Source organism: Quercus robur, chromosome 3 (assembly GCF_932294415.1).
Source record: "Quercus robur chromosome 3, dhQueRobu3.1, whole genome shotgun sequence".
Classification (NCBI taxonomy): Eukaryota; Viridiplantae; Streptophyta; class Magnoliopsida; order Fagales; family Fagaceae; genus Quercus; species Quercus robur.
This window is the reverse complement of record NC_065536.1, coordinates 11,046,110-11,064,450: the sequence shown is the minus strand read 5'-3', so window position 1 is coordinate 11,064,450 and position 18,341 is coordinate 11,046,110. Positions and strand designations below refer to the sequence as shown.

The 18,341-nt window shown below is 32.8% G+C and overlaps 1 protein-coding gene across 1 annotated transcript; it reads left to right on the top strand.

Moving 5' to 3' along the window:
* The first annotated feature begins 15,739 nt into the window (after positions 1-15,739).
* Positions 15,740-18,122, top strand: LOC126717023 (receptor-like protein 33). The gene has a single exon (XM_050418173.1). It carries the CDS (start codon positions 16,159-16,161, stop codon positions 17,905-17,907), a length of 1,749 nt encoding a protein of 582 aa, XP_050274130.1. The 5' UTR covers positions 15,740-16,158; the 3' UTR covers positions 17,908-18,122.
* The last annotated feature ends 219 nt before the right edge of the window (positions 18,123-18,341 follow it).

The window sequence follows — 18,341 nt, the reverse complement described above, 5'->3', positions numbered from 1 at the left end:
GATGAAGTGATTAGTAGCATAGAAGTTGTTTCCGTGACTATGGAGTGGAGTTATTTGAGAGAGACAAAAAGCTCTCAAATGAGAGGTAGAAATTAGGTAAAGATTATTGGGTTTTAGTGATTTTTTTTGCTAGGATTTTTAATTTTTTTGTTATAATTTTTTTTTTTTTTTTTTTAACTTAGACCATGTCCAAAGATTTTTATTATTATCTGAATATGTGAATTGTTTTGTATATTTTCCTTGTTGTCTAGATTTGTAAATTGTCCAAATGTTTAGCTAAATTTTTTTCTTGATCTTCTTGGGACAACCAAACAACGGATGATTTGATAAATTTTTTTTTTTTTCATTTTTGGTTTCTTGGGTCAACATGTAAATTGTTTGGGAGAGGAGGGCCAAGTATATTAATTTTAGAGCCATAAATATATTTTTTATGCTAATATATATACTAGAGAATTTTTTTTCAAAGGCTGGAAATGTCACTAGTGTCATTTCAGTGGAGGTTAAAGTGTCATTTTCAAATCTAGAAGGGGGTTTTTAACATTTCCTAAAACCTCATAAGATGTTAGTGTAATTTATTATTAAAAATAAATTCCAACAGTGGACTATGGAGAATTTAACAAAAGAAGTGGGGACAAAATTGTTATATTCACATTCTCTGGGATAACAACTCTGCAATAGGGTGCCAGAGAAGCTTTCACGTTAATATCATAACTGCCTGTCTCTCTAACTAACACATAACAAATAGAAACAAATTTTCATTTTCCCTTGATAGCCCCCAAATTCAAAACCTTCCTTCCTCCTTCTAGGCTTCTAGTCCATTCCCAGAAGCAAGTTCTCATGGCATTCCTGTAAATTCAAAGAGAATCAATGGCAGATTTAGAGTCAGATATAAACGCCTTCAGCGTAAGGATCATCACCATCCTTTGTGTCATTTGGAAATGTTAAAAACCCCCTTCTATATTTGAAAATGTGACTAGGAATGTCCTAAATGTTACACCGTTTAGAGCCCTCACTGCAATGGAGTTAAATAATTATATACCTATTTTAGTTCAACCAAAACACAAAAATCCACAATACAACAGGAGCTAAAGCTAAAAAAAATATATATATATATATATATATATTTTATTAAACTTCTCTCTCTTCTCTCGTTAAAATAATATTTTTTCTTTTTCTTTCTTTCTCTCTCTCCGGCATCCCTCATCTCCTCTCTGCTTTGCCGACCAGCTCGCCGGCGGTGGTGCTCATAAAATCCATATAAAACTCACCGAATCAGACACCCAACCACAAGAAAAACACCGGATTGGACCACCAGCAACGCCGATCCACCAAACCCACATCACAAAACACAAAACACAAACCCACAAAGATAGAGTAGAGAGAAAGATTGAAGCAACGCTAGTCCAAAATCCATACAACTACCACAAAACACAAACCCATGGCAGATCGGTTAGAGTAGAGAGAAAGATCACAAACTCATGGCACAACCCACAAACCAACCTCCCGATAACCTCCAAATCGTTAATCCCACCGTCTCCTCCGCCTCAACTGCAATCTCAGCCTTGCTCTCGTTTCGGCTTCGCTTTTCGCTCGCTCAGCAACTCATGTCGGCAAACCGGGCAAGGCATTTCGCGAGCCTCAGATCTAAGTTGGAATTGTTCCTTGCAAAGCGCACAGTGCGACTCGGCTGAGACATGGGTCTTGACGATTTGGAGGTGGCTATTTGGAGGTGGCTATGGCTGGGGGGTTTAGGTGGCAGTGGGTTTGCTGAATTGAGAAGAAAGAGTGGAAGTTCGATCATTTGTTGGTTCATCTCGGTTTACAGAAAGAGAAAGAGACAGAGAGGAAGAGATAATAAAAAATAATAAAGAAGGGATATTTAACTGAAGTGGTAAATTTTCTCAAAAAAATTTTTTTTTTTTGAAGTGGTAAAAAAATATCATTGCAATGGTGGGGGTGGCGGTGGCGGTGGCGGCAACGATGGAAGAGTCGGTAGCGGCAGCGGTAGTGGCAACGGTAGTGGTTGTGGTGGTTGTGATTGTTGTTTATTGTAGTGGATATATTATTTTATTGTAGTTGATATATTATTTTATTGTAGTTGATATATTATTTTATTATGATGTTTATATTATTTTATTGTATTGAAAACTAAAATAGATCTACTGCTGAGAGGAAGAGATAATAAAAAATAATAAAGAAGGGATATTTAACTGAAGTGGTAAATTTTCTCAAATTTTTTTTTTTTTTTTGAAGTGGTAAAAAAATATCATTGCAATGGTGGGGGTGGCGGTGGCGGTGGCGGCAACGGTGGAAGAGTCGGTAGCGGCAGTGGTAGTGGCAACGGTAGTGGTTGTGGTGGTTGTGATTGTTGTTTATTGTAGTGGATATATTATTTTATTGTAGTTGATATATTATTTTATTGTAGTTGATATATTATTTTATTATGATGTTTATATTATTTTATTGTATTGAAAACTAAAATAGATCTACTGCTGCAACATGTAAGTAGATAAAATAGATAAAGTAACTTTTTATGGTGCCAAATAGCTAAATTTTTAGCTCCACTACTGTGGATGCTCTTAATATTTTTAATCTAATGGTGGGTTTGTCAAAATTCACATTCAATTAAAAAATATTAAGTGGTGTAACATTTTTTAAAGTTACACAAGGTGTAACTTGAACCCAACTATATATATATATGACAAACCTACCGTTAAATTACATTATTTTCATATATTCTCGATGCTTGCAAAATTTCGAGGTGTTCAAAGACTAATAGTCATGTCATCAATCAATTTTTTAAATTCAAGTTTTTGTAATTTAAAATAATATATAAAAGATGAGTTTATAGATCAAACGGTAAATAACATCTAATTGACATGAAAATTAGCATGAATGTTAAAAACATATAGATCATGGAATTCAATGGTAGGATTTTCAAAATATGAATTCTATAACAAGTTATTGGGTGGTATAACATTGTTTAGAGTTACACTAAGTGTAACTTGAACCTAACCATATATATATATATAGGGTTGAGTTCAAGTTACACTTGGTGTAATTCTAAGCAATTTTACACTACTTAATATATTTTTATTAAATGCGAATTTTGAAAAATCCACCGTTAGATTACATTATTTTTGTATATTCTTCATACTTGCAAAATTTCAAGGTTATCAAAGATTAATAGTCATGTCATCAATCAATTATTTAAATTCAAGTTTTTGTAGTTTAAAATAATGCATAAAATATGAGTTTATGGATCGAAAGGTAAATAATATTCAATTGACATGAAAATTGGCAAGAATGTTAAGAGCATATAGAATATGTAATCCAACAGTAGAATTTTCAAAATATGAATTCTATAACAATTTATTGGGTGGTGTAACTCTAAGCAATGTTAAATTATATATATATAAATATATATATATATATATATATATATAAAATTTAACTCATTATGAACAGTTATTTCATAATGAATAAATAGAATTTTAAAAATTACATTGTGAAATCACTTCTAAAAACTCTGTGAAGATTTTTAAGGATAAAGTTTTTCTCAAAACATATTCACAACATTTTAACAACAAAATCATAAGTGATAAGTTGTTATGAGTTGGTGTCGGTGGTAAAAAAATAATTTCAGTGGTAGGTTTAAACTACAACTAATAACAATTTACCACCTATGATTTATTGTGAAATTGTCATGAATATGTTATGGACGCATCTCTTCTATTCCTTCAAACTCCCACTAAAAAATTAACATAGTTATATATTTTAAAAATCTAACCATTATTTATGTTCTTAATATGTACGTTGAATTTCATTCAAATCAGATGTTAATTACTATTTGATCTTCAAACGAATTTTTTATGCATAAATATTTAAGATTACAAAAACTTAAAATTTAAACATTTGATCATTGATCTTCTTGAATTTTTTTTTTCAAAATTCACATCTAATAAAAAAATATTATGGGAATTTAAAAATCTAATTTGGAAAGAAAATTTGTCTAAATATTGTAACTTCCAAAGCATGTTACATTTGATAAGTGTTATTCACGTTACAAATTTACTTTTGATATATCTATTATCTTTGGTGGGGTAAGAATTTTTATGATTTATTTAGTTTAAACACTTAGAACACTACCATCAGGTGTGTCAAATGCCAAATATTTAGCATTTGACACACCAAACACCACTATTCAAGCCTTATGAGGTGTTCCAAATGTGTTAAAATTTTGCAACATGCTACAGTACCGTCTCAAATAAGAGACAGTATGGACATCAATGCCAAAAATATTTTGGCTTATTTAATTACTTTTCTCTCTCCTCCCATCAGATATCTCTCTCTCCGTCTGCAACACATCTCTCTCTCTCTATGTCTGGTTCTCTCATCGCCGATCTCACCACGCCACACCACTGACCGCCACACCACGCCACGCCACTGACCACCACACCATGCCACGCCGGTTTGTTTAATTTGGTGGATTTGATCTCATCACACCACGTCGGTTTGATCTCATCATGCCATGCCGGTTTAATCTCATCACACCACTGACCACCACCACACCACACCGGTTTGTTTGACCACCACATCACACCACGTCGATCTCTGTCTGGTTCAAAGATGCAGGTTTGTGCCAGTGGATGTGGGTTTGTTTGATTTGGTGGATTTGGTATGTGGGTTTGTGAATGTGGTGGGTTGTTGTGGAATTTTTTTTTTTTTTTTTTAAAGGTGGCGTTGGTGGATGTGGGTTTGTGCCGGTGGTGGCTGTTGCGGCAGTGGTTGTTGGTGGCCGTTGTTGCGGTAATGGTGGTTATGTCGTCATTGTTGTTGATGATGATAAGGAGGAGTTAATATATTATTTTAATGTATAGAATTGAAGGATAAACATCTAATAAATGGGATATTGTAAAATGATGTGATAAAATAATAAAGTAGGCTTTTGGTGTGTCAAAATGACATATTTTTTTTTTTAAAACAGCTGATGAGAATGCTCTTAGAATTTATAGTAGAATCTGTTGGTACTCAATAATAGTATTTAGCCCTAACAGATAATATAATCACCACAAAATCATGATCAACAAAATGAAAATCCAATTAGATAATTCCTCCCGTAAGAACTATGATTTTCGCTCAAGAGATTGTTCTTACGTCAGTATTTCTTGATGGAGATTCAAAGGTGATCATCAACTCATTACGAAATAAAGGAAATTATTTTGCATCGTTCAGCCACCTAACTGGAGATGCAAAAATCCTTACGAAAACCTTCAAAAACATCAGCTTTTCATATGTATAATGATAAAGTAATGATGTAGATCACAATCTTGCCTGTTATGATAAACATGTCACAAACTCACAAGTTTTTCTATGTGAATAGATGGTATTTCTCCATATTTTAATGTTGTAATTTTAGCTTATATGACTATTTTTTCTTAATAAAGTATACAGTTTCAATCTCAAAAAAGAAAAGAAAAGTATATACTTCATTGTTAAAATTTGAAGAAACATTAATTATCATCCATTTAATATTTATTTAAATCACAGATATAGGATTCTCACCATAAAAAATAAAAAATAAAAAAGCCAAAGACACAAAACACCACAAAAATATGCTATTACTATTGGGCTTCCACTTAAATCTTTATTTACAAAATTTTAATATACACCTTTAAAAAGTTGGGGTAATTTTATATATAGATCGGCAAAAATATGCTGATGCCAACTTATTAAGACTGAAAATGCGGTGGTACCAAGTACCAACTTATTATTCATAAAAATGTATTAATATAATTTTGTTCTCCCACTGATAATTATGTTGCCGTGACAGACGGTCTAGGGGTCAATTGCTATATAAACATTAAATGACAAGCCATTGCCAATTATGCTTCACAGACTCTCACCATTGATTTATACTTATTGTCCTAGCTAGTGGATCCTGCCCTGCCCCTTTTGGAATTTTTAGTACGAAGTGGATTGGCCAACGAGAAAAAGGATTTTTTTTTTTTGTTGCGAAAACCACATTTTCGTCCCTACATTTTCATGCGATTCTCACTTTGGTCCCTATCTTTTATTTTCATCACTTTTACTTTCTATCCTAAAAAACATGTCTCGTTTTTGTCTCTGTCGTTACATCAGAGATGGAAAATGCACACGTGGCAAACGGAGTGCACTGTTGGCACACTAAAAGCTGACTGGCCATTAAAATAATAATAAAAATGTAATTTGGCATTAAAAAATGCCACGTCATTCAAAAAATTAATTTATTAATTTTAACTAAATAAAAAAATTAAAAACAGAAATAAAAACCAAAAATTACATGAATTGAGATCTAAGTGTGTCTTGAACAAGAACAACAAGAACACATACCCAGATCTAAGAACACAAAATTAAAATCCAAAAATTACAAACCCAGAAAATAAGAACATAAAATTAAACTATATATCCACATCAAATTAAACATGAACAAGAAATTAAACATGAAAACAAAATTTAAAACCCAGAAAATTCAAACCTCAGAGTCGAAACCCAAAATTAGAATTCATGCCAACATTCTTGACAAACCCAGATAAAATTGATAAATTAAACATGAACACGTTAAATATTTGAACAAGAACACAAACCCAGCAAATTTAAAACCCAAAAAATTAAATTCAAACCCAGATTCAAACCTAGATTCAAAAATTTAAATTCAAACCCACCCCACACCACCAAAACATCAAACACAAAAAATCAAATCCAGATTTTCGGGCCCCCAAACTCAAATCTCAAAACCCAAATTTTCTTATACTTTCTGAGAAACCAAACACAAACCTCAGATCCAAGCGGCACGTCGTATAACCTCAGGCAGATCTGGTCCTCTACTCCACACTCCACCAATAGAATCGTACACCAACACAAGCCCTTCTCTCAAACCTCGCAAACTCCTCCCACTCCATTGCAACAAGTCATCGATACAACCCTTTACTTGAACCAAAACCACTTTGTTCTCTAAACGAGAGCTCCACAGCGTGGCTCACGAGGACATAGACGTGTCCAACGGCGGAACATGCCGCGACAATGCAACCTTCACCTGGGACGGCTCGGCTTCGAAGCCATGCGCATGCCTCCACGTCGTATAAATCCATCAAGTTGGCATACACGTGAGCCTCCATGTTCGCCGCAGCTCATGGAGGTTTGGTCTCAACCGCGGTGCCATTGACTTTGAGTCTGCCAATCACGTAGAAAATGCCGTCAACCAAAGTGCTGATGCAACTGTATCTCCTCCTCGATGTTTTGTGGTGTGGGTTGTTTCTTGGTTGTGGGGGTGGTCTGGTGATGGTGGCGTGGTGGTGGGTCTACCTCTCTCCAACTCTCTCAACTCTCATCATGTCTCACCCTCTCTTTTGCTTTAATTTCTGAATCTCAGCTCAATTGGGGTTTGATATTTTATTGCTTTTGCTAAGGGGTTCATGTGTTGTTCTATATGCTTAGATCCATGTTAATAGTTTGGGAAAGATTGTTTTAAGCTTGGAATATTGATCTTTTTCTTATTTAATTCCTTGTTCATGTTTATTCTGATGTGGATCTTATGTTTAATTTTGTGATCTTATTTTTTGAGTTATTCGTGATTTTTGGTTTTCAATTTTGAGATCTTAATTCATATGAATTTTTATTTTTATTTCTATTTTGATTTTTTTTATTTAGTTAAAATTAATAAATTAATTTTTTAAATTTAGATGCTGATGTGGCATTTTTTAATGCCAAATAACATTTTTTTTTTAAATTTTAATGGCCACATTAGCTTTTAATGTGTCAACAGTGCACTCCGTTTGTCACGTGTGTATTTTTCGTCTCTGATGTAATGGCAGAGACAAAACCGAGACGCGTTTTTTAGGATAGGCGAGACGCATTTTCGCCTTTTTTTTTTTTTCCTTGGAGTTATTAGTCCATTGATTAAAAATTAAAAATTGGTTAATGGGACTTTTTTTTTTTTTTTTTGAGAAGTTGGTTAATGGGACTTGAACCTATACCACAGTATCTTCATACCTAATGCATAGAGTGTGTTACATGTTTTACAATTAGTGGACAACCAGTCAAAGAAACCATAATTAGGGTTAGAAAATTACATCCTCTTCACTTTTGTCTAGGAGACTTTGACTACATATAAATGCTAGTGGACACAATATTTTAATCAATTGATTCTTCACTTTTGTCTAGGAGACCTTGACTATAAAAGCTAGTCGACATACCAACTTGGGGTTGGTTGAAGTGGTAAGCAGCTTCACTCCGCTTAAGTGAGGGCTTGTTCGAGTCCTCATGTATGCAGTTACCCCAGTTGGGAGCCTCACCCACCATTGCCAGGTGTGCGACCCGGGGCGACCAACGGATTAGTCAAGTATGAGTACGCCCTGCTTGGATACCGTGGCCGGCGACCAAAAAAAAAAAAAAAAAGCTAGTCGACACAACATTTTAATCAATTGGTTGAAAGTGACCATAAGGACAAATTATTGTCTTTGAAAGATAGGAGAAACGTGATATACAGTAACTTATATTATAATCCATTTAAGAGGTTCTCTTAGAGTATTTATTAATCAACCATTTTAGAAAAAAAATTATGAAAAACGGAAATAACGGTAAAAAAAAAAAAAAAAATCTTAAATGGTTTATTAATAGATATCCTTAGGACATTGGTTTGAAAATGCCCTTCTATTATTTTATTATTTGTTAATATTTTTGTTAGCAAGTTCAATTGATATGGGAAGAAGTTTCCAAAAAAATTAAGCAAGTTCACATTACATCCTCAAAACTTTTGTCAAGAAGACTTTGTTAGAAAAGTTAGTCATGCATTATGATATTTATAGTCAATACATTGTCTGCCAAAAGGTCCAAAACTAAGGCACTGCAATTTTAGATAGAGATAGCATTTGACTAATTTTAGCTATAGATGATGACCAAAAAACTGCATTATTTTTGTGTAGTGTTATTCATATTACTTCTGATATTATCTACTTATTTCACACACTTTACTATATATATTTTTTTTCTTCTTAAAAAAAATATTATATATTATTTTTAAATGAAATGATGAGATTAATTAAGATAAGTAAAAGAAACTCCCAACACCATGTCATTAAAGGTGTGTTGAATGAGGCCAGATGGGGGTGAGGATTGATTAGTAGACAAGTTTTCAAAGAAAACAAAATTAAGGTTAGAAAATAGAAATAAATCCACTTAACTTTGTCAAGGTGACTTTGAATAGAAAAGCTAATCCTTCAACACAACTTATTAACACATTGATTGAAATTGACTATCAAGACACATTATTGTCTTTATCTCCTTCAGATCAGCACTAACGTGCCAACATTAAAGTTTAGAGTGGCACACGCGCTGACACAAAACTAAACGCTGACGTTTTGTTTAGTGATTATCAAGCAAAAGAACACCAAACGGTGTCGTCCCAAACTATATAGCCTTTGGTTCCAAAAAAGTCTGTTACAGATACAGCGGAGCCTGCGGAAAATTACGTTATAGGAGACTAAAGTTTGCTACAGGGTTTTAATTATGGTGTTAAAGATGTATTAGTGAATCAGTGTGAGTGCGTGGAACTATAGAATAATATTCAGTTTTTACAATCTCTCTGTAAAGCTCTCTGTTTCTCTTCTCAGAATTTTCCTTTAAACAGTTTCTCTCTTTTTCTTTCACCTTCTTTCCTTGATCAATTGTGAAACAGTGTTGCTTTGCTTCGATCTCTATCTAATTTTCCAAAGATTAAAGGTTTGCAAATTTTCGAATTAGGAAAAAAAAAAAAAAAAAGCTTTTGGACCACAAGATTCACGTGTAAATTAAAGTAGAATAAATGGTTTTCACATTTCAGTGTAGTTCGGTCATGGTCAATGAATGAATGCATTGAAATAGTTGCAGATAGAAAGTGGAAAAGGAAAATGCTAGGTAGTAATCAAATTGACTATAATATCGACTATCAAACTTTGTTTAGAATTACTTTTTGGCAATGTTATCCACGTTGGTTCATTGTTCTACTATTGTCTTCTCATACTGGTGATCAAAATGACTACTTTTATGCAGTGTTATTCACGTTCTCTCTATTTTTATGAATTGAATTCTAGTTCACTACGTTGGAAAAAAATTTTGAGCGTGCATGGCATGATTTTAATCATGAATTTATAGAATATATATATTAAAAGATAATATATCTAAATGTTTCATAAATTGAACAAAAATTGTGTATCAAGAACTGTTAATCAAAATTCAATTGTAAAACTATCATAAAAAGAAGTATACCTTAGAATTAGTTAAGAGTGTGAGATTTAATTAATTCAACAGATAAAATTTCTTGTCAGGTGAATAATAGATTCGTGGTTCAAATTCCATTTACATCAAAATTAATTAGTGTCTTGACTTGATGATAAAAAACAATTATCATAAAGCGGACACTATAAATTTAAATTCTATTATATCTATAAAAATAAAAAGTAATAATGAAAAACAATTAGGTGAGATATCTACTTATGAGAAGTCGAGAACCATGATTTTTAAACTTTAATTATATTGATAATAGATAGATAACCTTAAGTTACCTTCTGTCATGAAAAATTGATAGAAAATAAAAGCAAGTTAAATAATAAGATATAAATGATTAAATCTTGTATAAGAACCATTGATGACAATTGAATCACACAAGCTAGAGTAAAAACTTATTTATAGAATAGTTTTTTTTTTAAAGTATTTATAGAATAGTTAATATATTCTTCTAAAAAATAGTTAGTATGAATTAGATAGGAGTAAGAGAATTATAGATATATAATTCATGACCGGTTATTATTTTTTAGAATTTAATTCTATCAAAACTTATTATAAAACACCATACGGCATTTTCTAGTTTAAAAAAGAATGTCATGTTAGTATGTGATTGTATGATAGTGTAGTGAGTAAAAATTAATTGAACTCAAGTACAATTTATTTTGTAACTTATTTTGTTTTCTAGACTGAATAGACTCTCTGTAGTTCCAAAAAGATAAATGTCCATAGGGAGCCTACATCACCTCCCAGCATAAATGTCCATAAACAGCAATATATAAGAATCTCCCAACATCATGTCATTGAAGTTAATTATGATGAATGGTGGCATGCATTTTTCGAAACTATAAATTTTGAAGTCCTTTTTTATCTTTTATCATCGTTTAATCTCTCAATATTACGGTTATAGCATGGTATTTTTTTTTTTTTTTAAAGATACTGAAGGATTTGAACCTATACCACAGTATCTTCATACCTAATGCATAGAGTGTGTTTTATGTTTTACAATTAGTGGACGACCAGTCAAAGAAACCAAAATTAGGGTTAGAAAATTACATCCTCTTCACTTTTGTCTAGGAGACTTTGACTATAAAAGCTACCCTACACATTTTAATCAATTGATTGAAAGTGACCATAAGGACATGTTATTGTCCTTGAGAGGTAGAAGAAAAGTTAGTCAACCTAGCTTTTATAACGTGATATACATGGTAACTTATATTATGATCCCTTTAATGGGGCCTTTTAGAGCATTTATTAATTAATTATTTTAGAAAAATTTTTATAAGAAATTGAAACAACGATAAAAAGTACCTGTTATTTTTTATTTTTTTATTAAAAAAATTCTAAAATGGTTTATTAATAAATGTCCTAAGGTATCTATTAGTAAAATCTCTTCTATTATTTTATTATTTTATTATTTGTTAATATTTTTGTTAGCAAATTCGATCGACATGGGAAGAAGTTTCTAAGAAAATTAAGCGAGGTCACATTACATCCTCAAAACTTTTGTCACTTTGTTGGAAAAGTTAGTCATGCACTATGGTCTTTATGGTCAATATATTGTGCCAAAATTAAATCTCTTCTATTATTTTATTATTTGTTAATATTTTTGTTAGCAAATTCAATTGACATGGGAAGAAGTTTCCAAGAAAATTAAGCGAGGTCACATTACATCCTCAAAACTTTTGTCACTTTGTTGGAAAAGTTAGTCATGCACTATGGTCTTTATGGTCAATATATTGTGCCAAAATTAAATCTCTTCTATTATTTTATTATTTGTTAATATTTTTGTTAGCAAATTCAATTGACATGGGAAGAAGTTTCCAAGAAAATTAAGCGAGGTCACATTACATCCTCAAAACTTTTGTCACTTTGTTGGAAAAGTTAGTCATGCACTATGGTCTTTATGGTCAATATATTGTGCCAAAATTAAGGCATTGAAAATTTTAGATAATTAAAGATAGCATTTGATTGATTTTTACCTATAGACAATGACCAAAAAACTGCATTATTTTTGTGTAGTATTGTTCACATTACTTCCAATATTATCTACTTATTACACATACCATACTATGGATTCCAATATTTTTAGATAAGTAAGTTTTGGTCCTAAGGGAGAGGGGAAGAGGAGATTAATTCTCATGTTAATATTATCTTCTTATACTCACTATTTATTCCTTTTAAATGAAATTAGTGATGGGATTAGAAAAAGACTAATAAGAAGAAACTTCCTATTCTGTCAATGACAAAGTTTAGCTACAAAATTTGTTGTAACCTAAGAATTCAACCTTACTCAATATCTTTTTATTAGAGGTGAATTTTGACAAATCCATCATTGGATCACATTTCTTCTTATATCCTTCATGCTTGCAAAATTTATAGAAAATTAAAGATTAATAACTATATCATCAATAAATTGTTTAAATTTCAAGTTTTTGTAGTTTAAAATTATGCATAAAATATAATCTTTTAGATCTTATAGTAAATAATATCTGAGACATATGTATTAAGAGTGTAAAAAACATACAATCTAACGATTAGATTTTCAAAATATGTAATAATGTTAATGATATTGAGTAAGGTTGTAGCCTTAAATTATAACCAATTTTTTAGCTAAATTTTATTTTTCTGTTAATTTCTTTTGTTAATTGTTTGCCTTTTCTAAAATATTTCTTTATTACATGCTTTTGTAATTAACCGCATCTTATAATAACATGCAGATTAATTTGAAATCCTTAAAATACCTTAGAACCAGATATGAAAGGATTATGCTCTAATATGATCTTGAAAAAGTGAGCAACTTGCAAATTAGAAATTCCGTGGAATTATATAATTAAAAAAATTTATTAACAGCTTTTTATATTTTTAATAAAAATTTTCTCAAAACTTTTTTCATATAGTTTATTAACAATTAGCTTAAGCACAATCTATTAACAATTTCCCTAAAAAGCTCCTGTCAACGTTATCCTTTATAAATTTATAATATTTGTCTGTCAGAAGACATTTTTGTCTTGCTTGTCAGGAAACATTATTGTATTTTAAACGTAGAAGAAAAGCTAGTCGAATCAATAGAATCTAGCTATCATGATTCATGACGTATTCTATATTTTCTTATTTGACAGACTCTTTGATATTTACCTCCCCTGTCTCACACGTATAATAGTATGATGTACAGTTCCTTTAATTTTTCTTATTTGATAGAATAACCACTCTGAGATGAGGACCATGTGTTTGCACGTGAAATCATGGGTATTGATTTGGAATGCAATTGAAAGATTTTTTTTTTTTTTTAAGATAAAAGATATAATTTTATTTGAGTAAGAGAACTATAACCAAATTACTAAGTCTGGCCATTGAGAGAAATTTTTGTTTGTTTGTTTGTTATAGCTTTATAATTTAAAATCATAGTCGGATTGTAAGAAGCTAACAAGCAAAAATCGAGATCAAAAGGCTATATAGACAGCAGAGTTTTTAAAAATCAAAATTTATTAGTTTAAAATTATAATTTAGTGACTGGAATGTAAGTATGTAACACAAATGAAGAATTTAGTTACAAAAAATCAACTAAATATTAAATGTTAGAGGGAATTCGTTTTTCTGTTTATAAAAAAGATTGTCCTCTTCATATTTTTATGGTACATAAAGAAACTATTTAATCTAAAGCCTTCTAAATATAAAGAACTTTTTAATATGTTATCACAACTGTGTATGGAAACCTTTCAAATTAATCCAGTCAATACTGATGACTCATAGATTCAATTATTTCAAACCTTTCAAATTAATATATTTAAAGCCTTTGAAATCCAATTCGATTTGGACCACAAAAAATAATATAAATATCCCGTTACCTTAGTCGTTTCAAATTGTTGTGTGTATAAATATCCTCACATATCATTAGTTTTTTATCTGCTCATAACACTTAAGCCACCCAAGTTTCCATTTACTTCCTCTGCTGTAAACATGTGGAAAATGAATCAATACCTGCCTTTATTCATTGCCTTTTGTTTGTTCTTCATTTCACATTCTCAAACCACTTCTAATACTTCCTCTCAACATCGTTGCCTCCCTGACCAGAGCTCTGCTTTGCTGCAACTGAGGAAAGAATTTGTTGAAAAGAGAATGTGTTCTGATTACTATGATCACTATGGTGTTTCATATCCAAAGATGAAGTCTTGGAAGGCAGATAGTGACTGTTGTTCCAGCTGGGATGGGATCACATGCGATGCACACAACGGCCACGTCATTGGCTTAGACCTCAGCAAAAGCTGGCTTTGTGGGCCTCTCAAGTCTAACAGCAGCCTCTTCAGGTTGCGTCATCTTCGAAAACTCAACCTTGCCCTCAACAACTTCTCTTCCTCCACCACAATCCCATCTGAGTTTGGGCAGCTTGTGAGGTTGACCCATCTTAACCTCTCTCGTTCCTTCTTACATGGCCGAATCCCGTCGGAAATTTCATGGCTCTCCAATTTGGTTTCACTTGATCTCTCTTTCAATTATTTTGCTGATTATGATTATAAATATTTGAAGCTCAGAAGAAATGATCTAGAAGCACTTGTCCAGAACATGACATATTTGAGAGAACTTCATCTAGACGATGTGAACATCTCATCGTCACTGCCTCAATCCCTCGCAAATTTGTCTTCCTTGACTTCTCTTTCTCTACGTTACTGCAATTTGCTTGGCGAATTTCCCTCAGATATTTTCCTACTGCCCAAGATACAAGCCATTGATGTGTCAGGTAACTACAATCTCACTGGTTTTCTTCCCAATTTTCGATCTGGTAGTTCCCTAAAGCAATTGCGTCTTTCCTCCACGAATTTTTCTGGGGAATTGCTCGATGCAATCGGGAACCTTAAGTCCTTGAACCTTTTGGACCTTTCTCAAACCTATTTTTCCAGGGAATTACCCAATTCAATTGGCAACCTTGAACACTTGAGCCATTTGGATCTTTCTGGGGCAATTTTTCTTGGGGTATTGCCCAATTCAATCGGCAACCTTAAATCCTTGAGTCATTTGGATCTTTTTGAAACCAATTTTCATGGGGAATTGCCCAAATCAATCGGCAACCTTAAATCCTTGAGTCATTTGGATCTTTCTTGGGCAAATTTTTCTGGGGAATTGCCCAATTCAATCGGCAACCTTAAATCCTTGAGTCACTTGGATCTTTCTTCGGCAAATTTTTCCGGGGAATTGCCCAATTCAATTGGCAACCTTAAATCCTTGAATTATTTGGATCTTTCTTCGGCAAATTTTTCCGGGGAATTACCCAGTTCAATCGGAAAGCTTGAGTCCTTGAATACTTTATATCTTGGCTCAACAAATTTTTCTGGGAAACTGCCCGATTCAATCGGCAATCTCAACTCCTTGAATTATTTGGCACTTGGTTCAAGTAAATTTTCAGGGGAAATTCCCCCTTCTATTGGGAACCTATCACAACTTACTTCTCTTTCTTTCTATGGGAGCAATTTTCATGGCCAGCTTCCATCCACATTAGGAAATCTTGCAAAACTCACTTCTCTAGATCTTGGCAATAGCCTTTTCTCTGGGAAAGTACCATCTTCACTGGGAAATCTTACACAACTAGAACAATTACTCCTTTCAAATAACAATTTTGAAGGCAGGTTCCCAGTTTCACTAACAAATATTACCAAACTCACTCAGATAGATATATCAGGAAACCAATTGAAAGGGTCAATCCCATCGGAAATAAGTAGACTTACTCATTTGTCTTCCCTTGACTTGTCACAAAACTCACTCACAGGGGCTATCCCCTCGGAAATAAGTAGACTTACTAATTTGTCTTCCCTTTACTTGTATCAAAACTCACTCACAGGGGCTATCCCCTCTGTTTTGTATACAATGCCTTCATTGTCTGTACTATATCTAGATCAAAATCAGCTTACTGGCCCTCTCCAATTCCAAAATATCTCTTCATCACAATTAAAATACTTGGGATTGAGTGTAAACAAATTGGATGGACCGATTCCAAGGTCAATTTGCAATTTCACTAAGCTACAAGAGCTATATCTTTCTTCGATCAACCTAAAGGACAAGATGGAGTTAAACATATTCTTCCAGGTTAAAGAGCTTCAATCTCTCGATCTTTCAGGTAACAATTTGTTGGTTTCAAAAGGAAATATCAATTCAACCCACCACAAATTTTCAGGTTTGTATTTGTCTTCTTGCAATTTGCGTGAATTCCCTGATTTCCTAAAAGCCCAAAATAAATTGCAAAGTTTAGACCTTTCCAACAACAAAATTGAAGCTAAAATACCTAAATGGTTTTGTAATGTTGGAAAAGGGACGCTACAATACCTGAATCTTTCTTTTAACCTTCTCAGCGGTTTTGAACAACCGCTAAAAGTTCTTCCTTGGAAATCTCTTTACATTTTAGATTTACGTTCCAACATGTTGCAAGGGTCACTCCCAATTCCCCCATTGTCTACGTCATATTTTTTTGCCTCAAACAATAATCTAACCGGAAAAATCCCTCAAATGATTTGCAACGTGAATTCCCTCCAAGTCCTTGATATTTCTAACAACCGGTTGAATGGTCACATTCCACATTGTTTAGGTCACTTCAGCAGCTTTCTTTCAGTATTGAACATGAGAAACAATTGCTTTCAAGGAAGCATGCCTGAAACATTCATAAAAGGATGCTCGTTGATGACATTGGACTTCAGTCGCAACAAAATGCAGGGGAAGATTCCACGATCCTTAGTGCAATGTCGAATGCTGGAGGTCCTAAATCTTGGAAATAACAACATGAATGATGCATTCCCCTTTTGGTTACAGTCTTTGCCAGAATTACGGATTCTTGTCTTGCATGCAAATCGATTCCATGGCCCTATTTGGAATCCTCATACCAGGTTTGGCTTTTCCAAGTTGCATGTCATCGACCTCTCTCACAACAATTTCTCTGGTAGGCTACCTTCAGAATACTTTAGAACTTGGAATGCAATGCAAATGGTTCCTGCCAAAGATAAAGCACAACCAGAATACATGGGAATTCAATCAAATTATTATAAAGACTCAATGACAGTGGTGAATAAAGGGTTAGAAATATTTTTGGTAAAGATCTTGACTATCTTCACGGCTATTGATCTCTCCAATAATAGGTTTTATGGAGAAATTCCGAATAGTGTGGGAAACTTAAAGGGACTAATTGTACTCAATTTATCAAGCAATAGCTTCATGGGCCATTTCCCTTCATCATTAGGGAACCTAACTGCGCTTGAATCTTTGGATCTTTCTCAAAACGAGCTCTCAGGTGAAATCCCTCAACAACTAATAGGTCTTACATTTCTTGAATATTTAAACTTGTCTCACAATCAACTTGTTGGTCCAATTCCACAAGGTGGACAATTTTCGACATTTGAAATTTCCTCTTTTGAGGGAAACTTTGGATTGTGTGGCTCTCCATTGCTAAATAAATGTGGACATAGTGAAATTCCACCAAGCAAGGAGTCATCTTTTGGAGAGTGGTTCAGTTGGAAAGTGGTAGTGATAGGATATGCTTGTGGGTTTGTAATTGGACTGGTTACTGGGCATGTCATCATATCGAAGAGGCCAAATTGGTTTGTGAGAACTTTTAGAGTGAACCTATGAAGGCAAAGATAACTTGAGTAGACTCTTAGAGGGCCTAGAGGCACTTAATGTGGATTTATATTTTCTGTATTAGCTGTATTTCTGCAATAAGATAAGCTTTATTTCCCCCCAGAAAGATAAGCTTGGCTGAATGTAATAAAATAACTCTTATGGTAGTCTTGTTATATTTCTGCACTTTGTTATATTCTCATAATAACAAACATATGTTTCCAGAAGGCCAGATTCTTATTTTTGTGAGAACTTTTGTGTTGAGTTGCACAATTTTAGATGATTTTTATTTATTTATTTTTGAAGATGTTTAGATGAATTGAAGTAGACTATTTGAGGGAATTATCAATTTTTTTGCAATTATAATGATTGTAGTTGCATAGTGGCCAAATTATGATCGTTTTGATCTAACAAATAACTATATACTCTATGTTTTTTTTTTTTTA